General features: G+C 44.8%; 1 protein-coding gene across 1 annotated transcript in view; it reads left to right on the top strand.

Annotated features, from left to right (window-relative positions):
- The window catches only part of LOC121586653 (E3 ubiquitin-protein ligase MYLIP-A), a 34,995-nt gene extending 15,365 nt beyond the window's left edge, over positions 1 to 19,630 (top strand). The window contains exons 3-7 of the mRNA XM_041903550.2: positions 8,986 to 9,171; positions 13,335 to 13,532; positions 13,914 to 14,078; positions 15,467 to 15,896; positions 17,590 to 19,630. Of these exons, the coding sequence (XP_041759484.1) occupies positions 8,986 to 9,171; positions 13,335 to 13,532; positions 13,914 to 14,078; positions 15,467 to 15,896; positions 17,590 to 17,808 (1,198 nt within the window). The 3' untranslated portion in view covers positions 17,809 to 19,630. The remainder of the gene's footprint in view (positions 1 to 8,985; positions 9,172 to 13,334; positions 13,533 to 13,913; positions 14,079 to 15,466; positions 15,897 to 17,589) is intronic.
- The last annotated feature ends 203 nt before the right edge of the window (positions 19,631 to 19,833 follow it).

Here is a 19,833-nt window from a genome sequence, read left to right as displayed (position 1 = left end):
CGGTCCCTTGGTCTGAGACCAGCCGTTCCGTGCCACCGTTTTCTTTCCCCTTCATCAAGATGACTGTAGTGAACGTCTGAAGAGGTTTTCTTCTTCCCTGTTGTATTTAAACTGGGCCGGTGGGGGGTTAAGAGTTTTCTTCTCCTATATTAGATTCCCTACAGGCTTAATGAGACCCCATGCTGTTTTGTCTGTCTGGCCTTCTACCTGGACAGACAGTGGGCAGCAGTGAGGAGATGTGTCTGGGTAGTGACCAGTATGTTGCGTGTGGGCAGGGTAGTGACTGGTTTGGTGTGTGTGTGTGGGCAGGGTAGTGACTGGTATGGTGTGTGTGTGTGGGCAGGGTAGTGACTGGTTTGGTGTGTGTGTGTGGGCAGGGTAGTGACTGGTTTGGTGTGTGTGTGTGGGCAGGGTAGTGACTGGTTTGGTGTGTGGGCAGGGTAGTGACTGGTTTGGTGTGTGTGTGTGGGCAGGGTAGTGACTGGTATGGTGTGTGTGTGGGCAGGGTAGTGACTGGTATGGTGTGTGTGTGTGTGGGCAGGGTAGTGACTGGTATGGTGTTGGCAGTCTGGGCACCTCTGGACTGTAATGCTTATCTGTCCTGATGCAGCCTGGCGTTTCTGCCCTCCAGCCGCTGTTGGAGTTAAAGTTAGAGCCTTGAGCCTGTCTGCACCAGTCACCGTCCTGCACAGTGGACAGTCAGACCAGTTTACAACCCCTCCACATCACCACAGTCCACATCAAAGCACTGTGGGAGAGGGGGAGACACTCACTCTGCTGCCCTGGATGTCTACCTCATAACGGGGTGCTGCTTCCAGAGCCTCCCTCCCTGTCCCTGCTCTTTGTCTCCCAGTGGGGTGTGCTATAGGGCCTGACAAGGGCAGACTCTAGACTCCCCTGATAGAGGCGCTCACACACAGCCAGGAGCCAGACTCAGGACACGCCTACTAACCCCCCCTCTCCCCTGGACCGACAGAAATCTGGCTGGGCAGCCTGGAGTCAGCAGACCCACAGAAAGTTGTGAGGTCAAGCAGGGATGGATGAGAAATCATGTGTGCATCAACGACCTGGAAGAGCCAAGAAAAAGCATGTGGGGAGTTTAATCCCATATTTCTTACACCGGTCTTCTCCTTCTAAAGGAAGTGGACAAGGGTAGAGAATTGGAATGCAATGTTACACTCTGTACAGGCTTTGCACAGGCTAGACTGTTGGGGGGTCAAGCAGGGATAGATGAGAAATCCATGTGTGCATCAACGACCAGGAAGAGCCAGGAAGAAATAAAGAGGAGGAAGGAAATCGTTAGACTTGAGTGACTCTTTCCTGTACAGGAAAGTACCGGTGGTCCTCTGTAGCTCAGCTGGTAGAGCACGGCGCTTGTAACGCCAAGGTAGTGGGTTCGATCCCCGGGACCACCCATACACAAAAATGTATGCACGCATGACTGTAAGTCGCTTTGGATAAAAGCGTCTGCTAAATGGCTTTATTATTATTATTATTATTATTATTATTATTATTATTATTATTATTATTACAGTATATTACAACATGTAGGCCATGACCTTGTAAACACCCACCTAGTATTGCACTTCTTACTACGAGGGATGTTCCAGATGCTGTAAACACCCAAACATGCTAACCTAGCCCATGTTCTGAGCCCAGATGAACCCACTCCAGAGCAGCATTAGAAGAGGGGTGGGGGATAAAGGAGGGGTCCTTTTTGAATTTCAACGGGGTGGCGAGGGAGAGCAGCCAGGCCAGGAGGGCCTGTGACCTATAGTAACCCCCAGGTAGTCACAGCCCTTTGTTTCCAACTGGCCAGGTAGCAGCCTACTGGTCACCTAACACCATAAAGGAAACAGACAGCTGTGTGTCCTGTTCCAGCCAGGGGCTTCCGGAGATGGGGCTGTCTGGAACAGATCTACCTGGGCCCGTTTGTTTAACGCCATATCAAACGGTTGTTTATTATGCCCCTGGAGCTACTATTGTTTAGGGCCCCTTTTCAGGCTTTATTGTATGGTAATATTCCTCTCAATTCTTGCCCTGAGAAGTGTGATTCTTCTTCTTTTGTGTGTCTGTTCCCTGCTAAAGCCAAAGGGCTCAGAGGAGGCAGGAAGACGGAGTACCACCCAAGCTGTGTTCCCATGCCCTCTCTCCTGCCCATAAGGCACTGGGATGGGGGCAGGATGAGACCAGGGAGAGAGTCAACAGTACATCTCTTTTAAAGGTTCACTGTCACACATTCTTACTCAGTGGGAGTTCTATTTTCCATGGCTTTGTGTTATGGATGTTGTGTAGTTCTGTGTTATTCATTTGTACAGATGGCCTCGTGGTGGTATGCCTGGTCACGTTATGTTTTACACTACCGTAAAACGTCAATTAAATGCTGAGTCTCAAATAGCCGCCTGTCACGTTTAATAGCCAGGCAAAGGCACAGATTTCAGCAAATAAACACAGGTTTCAAATAAACGGCGGGTCTAAATTAATTGTTTACGAGGTTTGTTTTTGATTTGTTACATTAAATAATTCAGTAATGGGTTTTTATCACCAGTTAGAAACTCCTAGCCATTGGCTGCTAATAGCTGAGAACTGCTAGTTAACTGGCAAGCACAAAAACAGTCAACAACTTCGGGAATACAGACCCCCAGAAATATATATATATATATAATATATAGTGAGGGAAAAAAGTATTTGATTCCCTGCTGATTTTGTACATTTGCCCATTGACAAAGACATGATCAGTCTATAATTTTAATGGTAGGTTTATTTGAACAGTGAGAGACAGAATAACAACAAAAAAATCCAGAAAAACACATGTAAAAAATGTTATAAATTGATTTGCATTTTAATGAGGGAAATAAGTATTTGACCCCTCTGCAAAACATGACTTAGTACTTGGTGGCAAAACCCTTGTTGGCAATCACAGAGGTCAGATGTTTCTTGTAGTTGGCCACCAGGTTTGCACACATCTCAGGAGGGATTTTGTCCCACTCCTCTTTGCAGATCTTCTCCAAGTCATTAAGGTTTCGAGGCTGATGTTTGGCAACTCAAACCTTCAGCTCCCTCCACAGATTTTCTATGGGATTAAGGTCTGGAGACTGGCTAGGCAACTCCAGGACCTTAATGTGTTTCTTCTTGAGCCACTCCTTTGTTGCCTTGGCCGTGTGTTTTGGGTCATTGTCATGCTGGAATACCCATCCACGACCCATTTTCAATGCCCTGGCTGAGGGAAGGAGGTTCTCACCCAAGATTTGAAGGTACATGGCCCCGTCCATCGTCCCTTTGATGCGGTGAAGTTGTCCTGTCCCCTTAGCAGAAAAACACCCCCAAAGCATAATGTTTCCACCTCCATGTTTGACGGTGGGGATGGTGTTCTTGGGGTCATAGGCAACATTCCTCCTCCTCCAAACACGGCGAGTTGAGTTGATGCCAAAGAGCTCAATTTTGGTCTCATCTGACCACAACACTTTCACCCAGTTCTCCTCTGAATCATTCAGATGTTCATTGGCAAACTTCAGACGGGCCTGTATATGTGCTTTCTTGAGCAGGGGGACCTTGCAGGCCCTGCAGGATTTCTGTCCTTCACGGCGTAGTGTGTTACCAATTGTTTTCTTGGTGACTATGGTCCCAGCTGCCTTGAGATCATTGACAAGATCCTCCCGTGTAGTTCTGGGCTGATTCCTCACCGTTCTCATGATCATTGCAACTCCACGAGGTGAAATCTTGCATGGAGCCCCAGGCAGAGGGAGACTGACAGTTATTTTGTGTTTCTTCCATTTGCGAATAATCGCACCAACTGTTGTCACCTTCTCACCAAGCTGCTTGGCGATGGTCTTGTAGCCCATTCCAGCCTTGTGTAGGTCTACAATCTTGTCCTTGACATCCTTGGAGAGCTCTTTGGTCTTGGCCATGGTGGAGAGTTTGGAATCTAATTGATTGATTGCTTCTGTGGACAGGTGTCTTTTTATACAGGCGGCAGGTAGCTTAGTGGTTAAGAGCGTTGTGCCAGTAACCGAAAGGTCGCTGGTTCTAATCCCCGAGCCGACTAGGTGAAAAATCTGTCTGTGCCCTTGAGCAAGGCACTTAACCCTAATTGCTCATGTAAGTCGCACTGGATAAGAGCGTCTGCTAAATGACTAAAAATGTAAATGTAATACAGGTAACAAACTGAGATTAGGAGCACTCCCTTTAATAGTGTGCTCCTAATCTCAGCTCGTTACCTGTATAAAAGACACCTGGGAGCCAGAAATCTTTCTGATTGAGAGGGGGTCAAATACTTATTTCCCTCATTAAAATGCAAATCAATTTATAAAAATTTTGACATGCGTTTTTCTGGATTTTGTTGTTGTTATTCTGTCTCTCACTGTCCAAATAAACCTACCATTAAAATTATAGACTGATCATTTCTTTGTCAGTGGGCAAACGTACAAAATCAGCAGGGGATCAAAATTTTTTTTCCCTCACTGTATATATATATATATATATATATAGTTGAAGTCTGAAGTTTACATACACCTTAGCCAAGTTTTTCACAATTCCTGACATTTAAAAATTCCCTGTCTTAGGTCAGTTAGGATCACCACTTCATTTTAAGAATGTGAAATGTCAGAATAATAGTAGTGATTTTATTTCAGCTTTTATTTATTTCATCACATTCCCATTGGGTCAGAAGTTTACATACACTCAATTAGTATTTGGTAGCATTGCCTTTAAATTGTTTAACTTGGGTCAAACGTTTTGGGTAGCCTTCCACAAGCTTCCCACAATAAGTTGGGTGAATTTTGGCCCATTCCTCCTGACAGAGCTGGTGTAACTGATTCAGGTTTGTAGGCCTCCTTGTTCGCACACGCTTTTTCAGTTCTGCCCACACATTTTCATTGAGGTCAGGGCTTTGTGATGGCCACTCCAATACCTTGTCCTTAAGCCATTTTGCCACAACTTTGGAAGTATGCTTGGGGTCATTGTCCATTTGGAAGACCCATTTGCGACCAAGCTTTAACTTCCTGACTGATGTCTTGAGATGTTGCTTCAATATATCCACATAATTTTCCTTCCTCATGATGCCATCTATTTTGTGAAGTAAAAATAGATGGCATCATGCACCAGAAAAAATAGATGGCAAGTGCACCAGTCCCTCCTGCAGCAAAGCACCCCCACAGCATGATGCTGCCGCCCCCGTGCTTCACGGTTGGGATGGTGTTCTTCGGCTTGCAAGCAACCCCCTTTTTCCTCCAAACATAACGATGGTCATTATGGCCAAACAGTTATATTTTTGTTTCATCAGACCAGAGGATATTTCTCCAAAAAGTATGATCTTTGTCCCCATGTGCAGTTGCAAACCGTAGTCTGGCTTTTTTATGGCGGTTTTGGGGCAGTGGCTTCTTCCTTGCTGAGCGGCCTTTCAGGTTATGTCGATACAGGACTAGTTTTACTGTGGATATAGATATTTTTGAACCTGTTTCCTCCAGTATCTTCACAAGGTAATATGCTGTTGTTCTGGGATTGATTTGCACTTTTTGCACCAAAGTACGTTCATCTCTAGGAGACAGAACGCGTCTCCTTCCTGAGCGGTATGACGGCTGCGTCGTCCTATGGTGTTCATACTTGCGTACTATTGTTTGTACAGATGAACGTGGTACCTTCAGGCGTTTGGAAATTGCTCCCAAGGATGAACCAGACTTGTGGAGGTCTACAATTTATTTATTTGCTGATATCTTTTGATTTTCCTATGATGTCAAGCAAAGAGGCATTGAGTTTGAAGGTAGGCCTTGAAATACATCCACAGGTACACCTCCAATTGACTCAAATGATGTCAATTAGCCTATCAGAAGCTTCTAAAGCCATGACATTATTTTCTGGAATTTTCCAAGATGTTAAAAGGCACAGTCAACTTAGTGTATGTAAACGTCTGACCCACTGGAATTGTGATACAGTGAATTATAAGTGAAATAATCTCTGTAAACAATTGCTGGAAAAATTACTTGTCATGCACAAAGTAGATGTCCTAACCGACTTGCCAAAACTATAGTTTGTTAACAAGAAATGTGTGATGTGGTTGAAAAACAAGTTTTAATGACTCCAACCTAAGTGTATGTAAACTTCCAACTTCAACTGTATGTATCAGATGGGGCTTCTCTGTGTATCAGAGGTGTTTATAACAAAGACAGGTCTCATGATGTTTCATGATGACGTCCCTGGCATAATAAGATACAAGAAATGTGGTGCAGGAAATGAAGAAATTGATTGAAATGCTGGAATTAAACGATTAACTATGCAAGTGAGCAAAAGCTATGTGCATGAAGGAAATGGACACCTGGCTCAAATAGAAGCCTGTCTCTAATAAGCGCCTGTTGTGTTCAGTGATTTAAGCAAATAAATGCCCAGGCTATTTTTTATTGAAGTTTTACGGTATATGTGAGAAACAAGAAGGGAGTCTGGTGTGGTTCACTCCAGTTGACTTGATCCCATCTGAGGGGGGAGAGAGAGGGAGGGTTACTGGACCGGTTTGTGCTAGTTTTCAGTTTAGGTCTGAGACTAGGCCACTCTCCTCTTGTTCACCCTCCTTTTGATGGGAGAGAATGAGTCCTCTGTCATACTAGTTATTGTTTAACCCAGGGTTTCCCAAACTCTTTCTGTTGAAAGTGTTACAGTGAGGGGAAAAAAGTATTTGATCCCCTGCTGATTTTGTACGTTTGCCCACTGACAAAGAAATGATCAGTCTATAATTTTAATGGTAGGTTTATTTGAACAGTGAGAGACAGAATAACAACAAAAAAATCCAGAAAAATGCATGTCAAAAATGTTATAAATTGATTTGCATTTTAATGAGGGAAATAAGTATTTGACCCACTCTCAATCAGAAAGAATTCTGGCTCCCAGGTGTCTTTTATACAGGTAACGAGCTGAGATTAGGAGCACACTCTTAAAGGGAGTGCTCCTAATCTCAGTTTGTTACCTGTATAAAAGACACCTGTCCACAGAAGCAATCAATCAATCAGATTCCAAACTCTCCACCATGGCCAAGACCAAAGAGCTCTCCAAGGATGTCAGGGACAAGATTGTGGACCTACACAAGGCTGGAATGGGCTACAAGACCATCGCCAAGCAGCTTGGTGAGAAGGTGACAACAGTTGGTGCGATTATTCGCAAATGGAAGAAACACACAAGAACTGTCAGTCTCCCTCGGCCTGAACTGGGTGGAAGTGTTGTGGTCAGATGAGACCAAAATCGAGCTCTTTGGCATCAACTCAACTCGCCGTGTTTGGAGGAGGAGGAATGCTGCCTATGACCCCAAGAACACCATCCCCACCGTCAAACATGGAGGTGGAAACATTATGCTTTGGGGGTGTTTTTCTGCTAAGGGGACAGGACAACTTCACCGCATCAAAGGGACGATGGACGAGGCCATGTACTGTCAAATCATGGGTGAGAACCTCCTTCCCTCAGCCAGGGCATTGAAAATGGGTCGTGGATGGGTATTCCAGCATGACAATGACCCAAAACACACGACCAAGGCAACAAAGGAGTGGCTCAAGAAGAAGCACATTAAGGTCCTGGAGTGGCCTAGCTAGTCTCCAGACCTTAATCCCATAGAAAATCTGTGGAGGGAGCTGAAGGTTCGAGTTGCCAAACGTCAGCCTCGAAACCTTAATGACTTGGAGAAGATCTGCAAAGAGGAGTGGGACAAAATCCCTCCTGAGATGTGTGCAAACCTGGTGGCCAACTACAAGAAACGTCTGACCTCTGTGATTGCCAACAAGGGTTTTGCCACCAAGTACTAAGGTGGCAAATGTAAGTCGCTCTGGATAAGAGCGTCTGCTAAATGACAAAAATGTAAAAATGTAAATGTACTAAGTCATGTTTTGCAGAGGTGTCAAATACTTATTTCCCTCATTAAAATGCAAATCAATTCATAACATTTTTGACATGCGTTTTTCTGGATTTTTGTTTTGTTATTCTGTCTCTCACTGTTCTAATAAACCTACCATTAAAAGTATAGACTGATCATGTCTTTGTCAGTGGGCAAACTTACAAAATCAGCAGGGGATCAAATACTTTTTTCCCTCACTGTATATCATGTCACATAGCCAGGTCAAGGTCCATCTGACCTAACTTCTAATCATTCACGACATCTCTGAAACCTAATAAACAAGAAACAAAGCTTTCGGTGAAAACAATGAAAGCCTCCTTGACTCTGGTTGTTTGTATTGGGCTGGCCTCAGCCCAGTGTTCTGCACACAGACCAAAGTCTTCCTTGTTGTTTTATCACGTTTCCCCCCTTCGGGTGCATGTTGAATTTGGCACAATAACAAGTGTTTACCCACAACCGGAAAGGGCCCTTACCTCGCCAAAAGAACAAGATTACAGCGTTGTGTTGTCATTACATTGATTTAGCCCTGTCTTTGTGTGGGCTTGTGTTTGTATTTAACGGGGAAAACATTCGCGACAATAAATGAATGAGCAAGGCAGCCAGGCAGAAGGAGGGAGGGAAAGAGCGAGGGATGCCTAGGCTAAATGGTGCTATCGTACCCAGACCCCACAGTGTTACAACACAGCAGCAGTAGCAACCTGGCTGCTTATCGCTCCGCAGCACACCACTGGGTTTAGTCAATGCAGAAGCTGTACAAGGCTAGCTCCTGCTCCTCTTACACTCTGAACACTATGATAATAGCTATAGAGCTCTGTGTGTGTGTGTGTGTGTGTGTACACTGCACTCTGCTACCGTGATGAGAGCCATTAGAACACACTGACTGTCACTGGGTTAAAAGTCAAACCACGTCACACTGTCTGACTGGGAACAGCTTTCACTTGCTCAGTGTGTGTGTAACCCAACCTCTATAACCACCTGCTCCATTCTGTGTCCCTCTCTGATCTACCAACCATCACCTGTTTGGTTCCAGGCCCTGTGTACTCCCCCTTTCCTCCCCAATCATCACCTGTTCCAGTCCATGTCTAATGTCTCCTCCCGCTCTCTCTTCCCTACACCAGGCATGTGTTCTTCATGCACGTCAAGGAGGACCTTCACAGCGGCCACCTGAGGATGTGTTCAGAGCAGGCTGAGGAGCTGAGTGCCCTACTGGCCCAGGCAGAGTTCAGAGACTACAACCAGAACACTGCCAAATACTGCTACTCTGAGCTGTGTGGGAGCGAACCCTGCCCGGCAACAGTCGACAGGTAAGGGCAGGGTACTCCTGGGGGATATGTTAGACGACGAGTGTAGATTGGACACACCGACGCACACACACACCTCTGGTGTGTTAAAAAATGATTTAAGCTTGAGCCTTAATAATAATTGGATGGAGTTGGAGTTTGCAGGACATGAATACACTGTTGGAATTTTGAAAACAAAACTGCCCTTGACAAGGTTGCTGGCTGGCTTAGTGAACAGATAGGGTAGACTGTAATGTTATCAGAGGCTTATGGTATGAAAGTATCCAAATCTAGCTGAACCAAGTACCAGATGTTTTGTTAATGATTCATCCAACATCAGTCAGACATCTAGTCAGGTGCTTCAAAGAGAAATTCCCAATGTTTAAAATTAATCCAAAAACAGGTTATACCTTTAATCATTTATCACCATAATTTACATGAAAAACTTATGTTGCGTTGGCTAGACTTGGGTACACAAGCTGTGTTCCTATTCCCAAGAATCTATGGTTGGTGCTCAAAACAAACAATTCGGTGTGAAATACTATTATAATTTACTACACCCTAACCCATGATTTTCTCCAGCCATAACATTGCCTTCTAGTTACCTTTTGGCTATGAACCAGTCAGTAGTGTGCAGCTGACATAAAAATTAGTACCATGAGAACCTGGTATGAGTTACACTGGCAATGCAGACAGTAGCACAGTTTGGAAATCCCCAGCACACATACACACACATCACCCAATGTGTGCAGAGCAACAGACACAGAGGAAACCACACTGAACAAAAATATAAACGCAACATGTAAAGTGTTGGTTTCATGAGCTGAAATAAAAGATCCCAGTCATTTTCCATACTCCTGAGTGGCGCAGTGGTCTAAGGCACTGCATCGCAGTGCTAACTGTGCCACTAGAGATCCTGGTTCGAATCCAGGCTCTGTCGCAGCCGGCCGCGACCGGGAGACTCATGGGCGGCGCACAATTGGCCCAGCGTCGTCCAGGGTAGGGGAGGGAATGGCCGGCAGGGATGTAGCTCAGTTGATAGAGCATGGCGTTTGCAACGCCAGGGTTGTGGGTTTGATTCCCACAACAAAAAATATATATATATGTATTCACTAACTGTAAGTCGCTCTGGATAAGAGCGTCTGCTAAATGACTAAAAAAAAAAAAAATGTAAAGATGTTGTGCACAATTTTTTTACATCCCTGTTAGTGAGCATTTCTCCTTTGCCAAGATAATCCATCCACCTGACCGATGTGGCATATCAAGAAGCTGATTAAACGGCATGATAATTACACAGGTGCACCTTGTGCTCGGGACAAAAGGCCATGTGCAGTTTTGTCACACGGCACAATGCCACAGATGTCTCAAGTTTTGAAGGAGCGTGCAATTGGCTTGCTGACTGTAGGAATGTCCACCAGAGCTGTTGCCAGAGGGTTTGCACAACCGAACAAGTTTTGCACAAACTGTCAAAAACCGTCTCGGGAAGCTCATCTGCGTGCTCGTCATCCTCACCAGGGTCTTGACCTGACTGCAGTTCGGCGTCGTAACAGACTTTAGTAGGCAGATGATCACCTTCGATGGCCACTGGCATGCTGGAGAAGTGTGCTCTTCAGGGATGAATTCTGGTTTCAACTGTACCGGGGAGATGGCAGACAGCGTTGCATGTATGGCGTCGTGTGGGCGAGCGGTTTGCTGATGTCAATGTTTGTGAACAGAGTGCCCCCTGGTGGGGTTATGGTATGACATACGCTACGGACAACGAACACAATTACATTTTATCGATGGCAATTTGAATGCACAGATACAGTGATGAGATCCTGAGGCCCATTGTCGTTCCATTCATCCACCTCATGTTTCAGCATGATAATGCACGGCCCCATGTTACAAGGATCTGGTACACAATTCCTGGAAGCTGAAAATGTCCAAGTTCTTCCATGGCCTGCATACTCAGACGTGTCACCCATTGAGCATGTTTGGGATGCTCTGGAGCGACGTGTATGACAGCGTGTTCCAGTTCTCGACAATATCTAGCAACTTCGCACAGCCATTGAAGAGGAGTGGGACAACATTCCACAATCAACAGCCTGTTCAACTCAATGCAAAGGAGATGTTGTGCTGCATGAGGCACACCAGATATTGACTGGTTTTCTGATCCATGCCCCTACCTCTTTTGTAAGGTATCTGTGACCGTCTGTATTCCCAGTCATGTGAATTCCATAGATTAGGGCCTAATTTATTTCAATTGACTGATTTCTTTATATGAACAGTAACTCAGTAAAATCTTTGAAATTGTTACATGTTGCGTTTTATATTTTTGTTCAGTATAGATAACACCACAGCTCCACCACAGGGGTTGGGTTAAAAGCAGAAGTAAGATTTTGGTTGGACCCTGTGTGCAATTGGCCAATAAAGTGATCTTTAATTTTAATATTAAACAACACATGCTCACAAGGTTCAGAAAGAAAGCACACCCTTCCTTCCTCTCCCATGTTGACGCCATGTACCCACTTGTTTTTCACCAACGGAGGTTGGTTTGCAATTGGAACAACAAAGTTTGTCCCACGACCGGGAGACCCATGGGGCGGCGCACAATTGGCCCAGCGTCGTCCAGGGTAGGGGAGGAAATGGCCAGCAGGGGATGTAGCTCAGTTGGTAGAGCATGGCGTTTGCAACGCCAGGGTTGTGGGTTCGATAAAAGAATGTATGTGCTAACTGTAAGTGGCTCTGGATAAGAGCGTCTGCTAAATGACTACAATGTAAATGTAATGATGTCACCCAGCATGACATGAGCAACAGACGGAGGAAATGTGGGTAGTGTCCGAAATTTCTCCCAATAGCTAGCTAGTGTCCAAAATGGCACACTATTTCCCCATAGGCTCTGGTCAACAGTAGTGCACTAGATAGGGAAAAGGGTGCCATTTTGGACGCAAACTTGATAACACATGGTCACGATGTTCCCTCTACAGAGACACACCCTTCCCGTGTTCCTACAATGCAGTCGCTTGTTTTTCTTAGTCATGAACCAAACCTGTTCAGGCATTGAACTGAAAACCTAAGGGAGAATTAGAGCTACAGTAGCAGGTTTGAGTTTTAGCCAGTTAAATGTCCTACATATTCTGGAAACACTCTAAATCATACAAATCAAAACTTGATATAGGAATAGTATTTTATCTTACTTGACCCATTTTCCTTTAAACAGCCATAAAAACCAGGGCTATAACTAGGTGTTAAACATCAACTTATTAATCCTTTCTGTGAAACTAAACCTAAAAGCGAGTCAATGCCCACATCTGTTTCGTTTTCCACCACCAACCCATAAAGCCCACAATACACTCTCACTTACTCACTCACTCACACGCAATAACAACATGGTTGGGAGAACCATGCCAGGGAGTAGCCCAGCAGCTCGTTGACTGGTTAAATCAACAGTTTGAGAAGCAGCAGTTTGGGTGCAGGCCAAGCTAAACTAGGGACTGTTTGTGCTAGGTCAGAGGACAGATCTATTGCTGTGTTTACACACACTCTAGGATATACACACACTCTAGGATATACACACACTCTAGGATACAGATGAAGGCATAGACACTCTAGGATCCCCCCTGACATTGTAATTGGAGGGTAAATGCAAATGTCAATGTACTGGGTTTAATCAGGCTTATATGGACATAATATTCTCTTGTTAGTTTGTTGTCAAAATTATAATAGCCCATTTGGTGAGCTCTGTTTGTTTTTAGTAATTGGCGAAAGCATACTTCTATTGCACTATGGGTAATTTTCTGGACATTCTCGCTCCGTCTAATCAAGTTTATGCCTTGGGAGGATGACACAACCAATATCTGTACTGTTTAATTATGTCATAACATTTATTGCAGAGGCTCACATTACATTCTAGTAATTGATTCCCTTTATTATTTGCTCAGATTAGGGGGATGATGGGATTATATTAGAAAATCTACTCTCTGGGTGACCGATTTGATTGACAGCTCAGGCAGCACCCAGCAGTCTGTCACGTTCAGCTGTGTGAAGATGTGATTTCTGTACTGTTTTCTCACAGCCGTCCCATGAAATGAATACAGAATATGAGCTATTTGAAGCATGGTTGCTCTGTGTAAATCCTTTTGAAGCTCTGCATGTGAACCAGTAGTGACACTGCCGTCTCTTTCTCGATCCCTTCCCTCCCTCCACAGTATAATCTCTAAGCACAAGGCGTTGGAGGGTCAGAGCCTGGGGTCGGTGGAGTACCAGGCCCTGCAGCTTGTGTCCAGTCTGGAGCACTACGGGGTGGAGTGGCACTGGGCCAGGGACGCAGAGGCACAGAGGCTGGCCATAGGGGTGGGTCCGGAGGGCATCACTGTCTGTAAAGAGGACTTCAGCCTGGTCAACAGGTAAATGAAGGGTCTTCAGGCTAGTTAACCAACTGCTCCATATCTTGTGTAGTCAGCTCAGACATAATAGAGACTAAAACCATATCATCAGAGCGCTTTGTATGTGGGGCGTACAATATACAATCTACTGTAAATAGTTCAGAGGATCTCCTACAAATACTGTGCCTTACTGGAATGTCAATATCTATGAAGTGGAAAGTCCCCCTGACTTATCCCACCATCTTTACCTTTGAGGAAATCTCTTATTGTTCTGCGATTGTCATCATGGAACTGAAATCCTGTAATATTACAAAATGTTATTGTTGTACAACATTGTGTAATGTTACAGGATTGTAGTTTAAAGAATAGTTTCCAACTTCAGCTTTTTTTATCAATTTCTAGGATCAGCTATCCCATAATCCAAATAGCCACCCAGTCAGGGAAGAGTGTTTACCTGACGGTGATCAAGGATACCAGCGACAGTGTGGTTCTGCTATTCAAGCTAATCAGCAACCGGGCTGCCAGCGGACTGTACCGGGCCATCACAGAGACTCATGCCTTCTACAGGTGAGGGGACAGGAGAGGATTCACTTGTGGGGAGCCGAAACACAAACACGTGCAGTCCAATTATACAGTGCACCCTGCATATAGTGATCATATCTGTGCAGTTGGATTTGATCACCAAGTGATCCAAGGCATTATTGATCAAATGTTCCATGTTCTCTGCAAACTATTTAGTAGGGTTGAAAGGAGAGCCTCTGAGTATAGTATAGAGCCACAAACACTGACAACCACCCATGGGCTGCACGGTCATGCTAATGTGTTGACAACATGTTTGTTTACACTACCAACTGGAGCATCCTCTAAATGTTATTTCTGTCACTTATTCAGCCAACTTTACGGCCCTCAGAATACACTAACGCTCCTGGAGTGCTGTGGCATTCTACTGCCTAGGGGATAGCCAACCAGTCACGCGTTTCACTTCCCCATTTTAGAAGTCCTGATAGGTCAGGTTCTCTCAGCAGACTCAACGTTCTGCTCTGTTGTGAAGTGCTGCTTGCTGAATATGCATCCTGAACTACTCCTGAGTGGCGCAGTGGTCTAAGGCACTGCGCCACTAGAGATCCTGGTTCGAATCCAGGCTCTGTCGCAGCCGGCCGCGACCGGGAGACTCATGGGCGGCGCACAATTGGCCCAGCGTCGTCCAGGGTAGGGGAGGGAATGGCCGGCAGGGATGTAGCTCAGTTGATAGAGCATGGCGTTTGCAACGCCAGGGTTATGGGTTCGATTCCCACGGGGGGCCAGTATAAAAAAATATGTATTCACTAACTGTAAGTCGCTCTGGATAAGAGCGTCTGCTAAATGACTAAAATGTAAAAATGTAAATGAACTACAGTTGTACACATTCACTGAGACTGTGCTATGTATGGTCCTTAGGACGTTTGTTGAAGCCACTCTATCTACCAATTCACCAAATCATTTTACATGTCCTTGGTCTGAAGTGATTGATGAAGCCATACTGTACAGGTCTAAGTGTTGATATTAATGAAAAAGTGCTTAATTCTTCCTGGAAAAATGGATGTCAGCCATTTAAATTGTCCTACTGCAGGGCAATGAGATTGTTCACAGCTGGGTTACAATAGACCCAAAGGTCCACAGATGACCTCTGGTTGTGTGTGGGGGGTTTTGCAGAACCTTTCTCCATGTCTTCCCCAGGTTGTGCAGGTGGGGCTTGTTCTGTACTTGAGCTTAGTGTAGTGACTATTTTTCTGAATAAGTTTAGAGGATTTCTAGTTCTTTATTGCTGTTAAACATGATCAATCACATGTATAGGTTGAGTCAAAGGGGAAAATGGAGGAATCAATTGATTAAAAAATAGTGTCCAACATTCGATGACCGATGAAGACAAAATGAGATCGACTTCTTGGTTAATAACGTCTCCTTCTCTCCTCCAGGTGTGACACGGTGACCAGCGCAGTGATGATGCAGTACAGCCGTGACTTCAAGGGCCACCTGGCCTCGCTCTTCCTCAACGAGAACATCAACCTGGGCAAGAAGTACGTCTTTGACATCCGACGCACCTCCAAGGAGGTCTACGACTATGCACGCCGGGCGCTCTACAATGCCGGCATCGTGGATCTGGTGGCACGAGCGGCGGGGACAGGCGGCGAGAGGACGCCATCGGGGCACAGTCCCCTTCGTGGCAAGGGGGAGGGGATGGGGGAGGACTGTGGGAGCTGCCAGCAGAGCAGGGCGCTGCTGGAGAGACTAGAGAAGCTCAGAGAGGCTCTGCTGTGTATGCTGTGCTGTGAGGAGGAGATAGATGCAGCCTTCTGCCCCTGTGGACACATGGTGTGCTGCCAGACCTGCGCCAACCAACTACAGGTAAGGAGACCGAGATGGAAGTGAATGCTTGTAAATTATTGAATGTTATGTTCTGCATGTTGATTTTGGTCAAATTGAGAAACAACTGCTAGTCCATGATAGAGAGAACACTTGAACTATGCACATTGATTTTGTTGATGGTTTTTGGTCAAGTCGACATTAGGATGCCACCACTACAATCTACCCCCAGAATATGCAGCTGTCTCACTAGGTTTAAATGTCTTCCTTTTCTCATCTTTCATGAGGACATATTTCAGCTTGGTCTTAATAAACTACAGCAGTAGGACAGAAACCAATCCGATCCTTTGTCCCCTTGAAGGAAAGAACACTTGGAAATGTAGGACGCTGTTGAAGAGTATTGGAACCTGGACAAAGTTTGTTAGTGATGGTAGTGGTAGTCCTTGGCATAACACAACAAGCACACTCTGGGGTTCTTGCTGTGTACATGAGTGGCAGAGCACGGATTCAAGGAGAATACTTCTCTTTTCTCCTGAGTCACTCTCCCTCTGAGCAGTCTCTCATATCCATTTTATGACTTTTAAAAACCGATCCAGCGTTTTCCTCATGTATGGGTTCAGCTAACCTCATTGGCCCTCCCACTAATCTCCTAAATTTTATTTGAACTGCCGCCGCAGACGGTGAATTAGTGGCTGTGGATTAAAGCTGCCGGCAGCAGGCCAGCAAATGTTTATTCCATTAAATCCACAGGGAAACGTGTCGTGTTGTGTGGCTGGACCCAAACACAGTGAGAGGAGAGAACTGACACGCAGGGAAAACATTTCAGGGAGAAAAAATCATTCCAAGATGGCCGCCCCCTTAGCTTTTTCTGAACAGAGTGTATCGTGGGTAATTCGATCTAGAGGTCCCGGTTGGTTAACTAACAGGCTTTTACACGGCTTCAATACAATTGACTGGCTAAATTAAATTGGAGTGTTATTCCACTACTCTTCACTGTCACTTTGACAGACTGGTTAGTATAATTGGTCTGTGTTCTGGATGTCTTAAATATGTTTCTGAGAGACTGGCTGCCTGGTCCATTCTGCAGCCCAGGGCATGTGGTGGTGGTGGTGGTGGTGGGTGTTCATGCATTTATGTAATGAGTTTGACTCACATGTGAACAGCCAAAACACTGCTGAGGGGAGGACTGCGCAGTGGTCTAAGGCACTGCATCTCAGTGCTAGAGGCGTCACTACAGACCCTGGTTCGATCCCGGGCTGTATCACATCCGGCCATGATTGGGAGCCCCATAGGGCATTGCACAATTGGCCCGGCGTCGTCCGGGTTAGGGGAGGGTTTGGCCGGGGTAGGCCGTCATTGTAAATAAGAATTTGTTCTTAACTGACTTGCCTAGTTAAATAAAGGTGCAAAAAAACTAAAACAAATAGTGGTTGATTCCATTCCAGCCATTATTATGAGCTGTCCTCCACTCAGCAGCCTCCACTGATAAATACAGTGTGGTTTATGAACCATTTGAAAAATGGTGTGAACCCTGCATTGAAGCATTGTGGCTCTGCATGTGAACTACTTGTAGCACAGTGGTCCAAAGACCGTAGTAACACTGCCAATGCTTTACCAAACCTCTGACAGCCAAGTCTTCATGTTCTTTGATACAGTATGTATTTGACCTGTTCCTTATCTGTAACTTAACAAGTGACCGCTAGTCTTATGTTGACGTTCACCCATCTCTCCCCAGTTGTGTCCGGTGTGTCGATCTGAGGTGGAACACGTGCAGCATGTCTACCTGCCCACCTGCACCAGTCTCCTGAACCTCAGCAACACCTCCCACGACGACAACAGCAGCCCCATCCACAGAGCTATAGGTGGGCTAGCACACCCCTGCCACACCAAGGCCCACTCCAATACCACCAACAACCACCACGACTCCAACAAGATCTACCAGACTGAGACATAAACCACACCCCACTCCCAGATTGCGTCCCAAACGGCACCTTATATAGTAATGTCGACAGTAATGCACTACATAGGGAATATGTTGCCATTCCAGGCATAGTCCAGTCCCAACACCACGGTTTCGGTTTCTTTGTTTATCACCTTGCCATTCTGACAGTGGTATTTCTCCACTCTCAACTGTCGACTATATATATATTTTTTAACCAATGATGGATTTGGGATTTCGAATTTCCACCCCTCCATTTTAGATTTAGGGTTATTGCGTATTATATTTTCTTAATTTAATTGCATCAGTTGATTTGATCAGCAGTAGCGGCGCTATTTGATTTATTTCATTTGGATTGAGCTTTTGTTGTTTTTGTGTTTTCCGCTCCATATCTGTGTACAGAATGTGAATTATCTATTGGGCTCATAACCTGCAACGCTTGTACAATATGAGGGAATTCTGTGTTTTAGGAGAATAGTAGGCAACATACATCATCGTTCAGTTGTTTTATAAGTATATTTGCATTTTTAAAAAAGGTTTCTTCGTTTTAAGCTTTAAGAATCTAATTTTATGGTTCTAATGGAGTGAAATGCATTTTTTTTTTGTTCTGTGGTTTCCATGCCAATGAGAAGTTATTTGGGGGTAGGAAGCCGCACAGCCCTGGTACAGCACTGCATTCTGATTTAGAGAAGGACTGTCCGAAAATGCACCCCATTCCCTATGTAGTGCACCACTTTTGACCAGTAGTGCACTTTGCAGGGAAGGGGTGCAATTTGGGATGCACCCAAGGGGATGTCTTGACGATATGCCCGGTATTAATGTGTAGATGAGTCCCAGAGTTTTGGAACCAAACCAGAACTCTGACAGGGAAAGAGAAATTGTTGAATCTCCTAGTCCATTCCCAATGGGTCGTATAAAGTAACTCCACTCTCGTGAAAAAAATCCTGACTCACACGGAACTCCATGAGCTCCAGCCATTCAGCATTTTATCCCATAACAACAGAACCTTCACAAATGGAGGCCCCCAAAGTAAGATGCTCCCTGTATTATTTTACTCAATAAGTGATCAGTGATTATTTATTAGTAAGGCTGTTTTTCTTGCCTGATCCCAGATCTGCTTGTGTTGTATAACTAACCCAGACTATAGGAGTTAGCTATACAGTACAAACAGATCTGGGACCAGGCTACTGTTTTTCAGCCTCTACTGTGTAGCGGTGTGTGTGCTTCCTCAAAACCTCCGTACTTCTGTTCTATGTGGTCAACTAGTGAGTTCCTTTAGATTTTATTATTAAAGGGTACTAGTCGATCTGTCAGTGCAATACTAGCTGCTTTTTGAGTTTAGTTATTTTTTTTGGTGGAAGAAAATAATCTTGATCTACATTGTCACTTTACCAAGGAAACTTCCCAAGTGTATTATCCGTAGGGTTTTGCCTTAATGTAGCAAACACAGGGTTGCGTCCCAAGTGTCACCCTATTCCCTATACAGTGCACTACTTTTGACTAGGGCCCATAGGACTCTGGTCGAAATTAGTGCACTGTTTAGGAATAGGGTGCCATTTGAGACAACCACATTGTGTTTTGATATGCATTCTTTCTTTGCACAGACTTTCTTTGTTTGAAAGATAAAGAAGAGGAATATGTTGTCTTTATTGCTGACACCATTTGGCACATAGTCAGTGCAGGGGATTGATTATTTGATCACTTTGTACAAGTAGGATTTGTTTCTGTTTTCTGAAGCAAAAACGATGCTCTGTAAATGTAGAAAGAACTGTCTTTTATATATTGTATTTCTTTGAACAAGAAAAGTATTAATAAAGTTATTTTTTTTTTAAACATGTCTGACATGTTTTTGTTCATTGATTTGATTATGGCTTTGACAGTGAAGTTACCCCCTTTCACCGCTCACTCACACTTTTTCACAATTCTCAGTGGGGACAGTCACTACTGAAAGGTCAGATAAAGAAATGGGGTTAGATCACTGAGCGTCTCGTGACTAAAGATTGGAGGCTCATGGGGTTAAGGTATTGCCTGGTATGCCAT

Source organism: Coregonus clupeaformis, chromosome 17, assembly GCF_020615455.1.
Source record: "Coregonus clupeaformis isolate EN_2021a chromosome 17, ASM2061545v1, whole genome shotgun sequence".
NCBI lineage: Eukaryota > Metazoa > Chordata > Actinopteri > Salmoniformes > Salmonidae > Coregonus > Coregonus clupeaformis.
The sequence above is the reverse complement of the archived record's forward strand: the minus strand, read 5'-3'. Positions and strand labels throughout refer to the sequence as shown.